At 38.4% G+C, this 1296-nt stretch overlaps 1 protein-coding gene across 1 annotated transcript in view; it reads right to left on the bottom strand.

Annotated features, from left to right (window-relative positions):
* LOC107096233 (histone H2B 1/2-like) overlaps positions 1-1296 on the bottom strand; it is a 7426-nt gene that overhangs the window by 1641 nt on the left and 4489 nt on the right. Inside the window, exons 2-3 of the mRNA XM_015392807.1 lie at positions 229-279; positions 15-112 (exon numbers count right to left, since the gene is read on the bottom strand). Of these exons, the coding sequence (XP_015248293.1) occupies positions 15-112; positions 229-279 (149 nt within the window). The remainder of the gene's footprint in view (positions 1-14; positions 113-228; positions 280-1296) is intronic.

Raw genomic sequence — 1296 nt, 5'->3', positions numbered from 1 at the left:
TGGTGAGCCGTCACCCGACGTGACCATGAAGAAACAGGTGGCCTTGTTCCTCTTGTCGAAGACAATAAAGCTGGACTGTGACTTCATAGAAGTGTCCCACTCGTTGAACAGACTAGGGAACAACGACAGACCTGATAATATCATGAGGTTCAGTAACCAGAAACAAAAAACTGCTCTGCTGAAACAGCCAGGCTGCTAAAGGGGTCAGAGGTGTTCATTAACTGGCACCTGACCAACAAGACCAAGAAGAACTCCGACATTGCAAGGAAGGCCCGGTTCCTGGGGAAGCAGAAGAAGATCCAGTCCACGTGGACCACAAACTGTAAAGTCTTCATGAAGTTGGATGGAAACCCAGAGGTGGAAAAAGGTTGTGGTCATTCTGGACATCACAGAGCTGGACAAATATGACTAAAATCTTCAAGGAACATTTGGAGCACAGGTGACAACAGGGCAGTTCAAGCAGATACGTTTTCTATCATATATTTCAACAGCAGAAGTTTATATGCAGTGTCTTGGTGTCTTGTTCATTAGTGAGGGATGGATGGAGCGTGAGATCAATAGACGGATCGGTGCAGTGATAAGGTCGCTATATTAAATTGTCGCATGGAGCTGAGTCGGGGGGCAAAGCTCATAAGATCTGGGTAATGACCAAAAGAAGAATGGTTTGACCAAACATATACAGTTACCTCTCAGAAGGTCTTCTTCATCTGTGGGGACTTTAATATAGATCTACTTAACTCAAATAATCATAAACCTACTGAAGATTTCATTAATACTATGTAGCTACAGTTTGATCCTTTTCCCAAAATCACTAGACCGAGCAGCATCACACTTAACGGTGCCACATTAATAGATACTATATTTACAAATATCCTGGATAACAATAAGTTAAGTACTTTAAGATTTCAGTATATTAGTGATCATCTTTCAGTCTTTATTGTCAGCGACAATTTCTGTATATAAAATAAGGATAAAAGTAATCCACAGTTTAAAAGAGTAAGAACAGCGGAATCACTCATCTTTTAAAGAGGACTTGTTTAAAGATAACTGGGAGTGTCTGTTTTGCAAGAAGATAATGTCGATATAGTATATGATAATTTTATGAATATCTTTAAAGCATTATACGATAAAAACTGTCCACTGATAATGTTCTCTCATAAAATCAAATACTCAGAAGATCCATCGATCACAAAAGGTTTACAAAATGCCAGCAAAAAAAAAGAACAAACTATATAGCAATTTCATAAGGCATAGGTCTTTAAAAGTAGAGAATAAATATAAGAATAAATAAACCAC

This window comes from Cyprinodon variegatus, unplaced genomic scaffold (genome assembly GCF_000732505.1).
Source record: "Cyprinodon variegatus isolate N-32 unplaced genomic scaffold, C_variegatus-1.0 Scaffold607, whole genome shotgun sequence".
Classification (NCBI taxonomy): domain Eukaryota; kingdom Metazoa; phylum Chordata; class Actinopteri; order Cyprinodontiformes; family Cyprinodontidae; genus Cyprinodon; species Cyprinodon variegatus.
The sequence above is the reverse complement of the archived record's forward strand: the minus strand, read 5'-3'. Positions and strand labels throughout refer to the sequence as shown.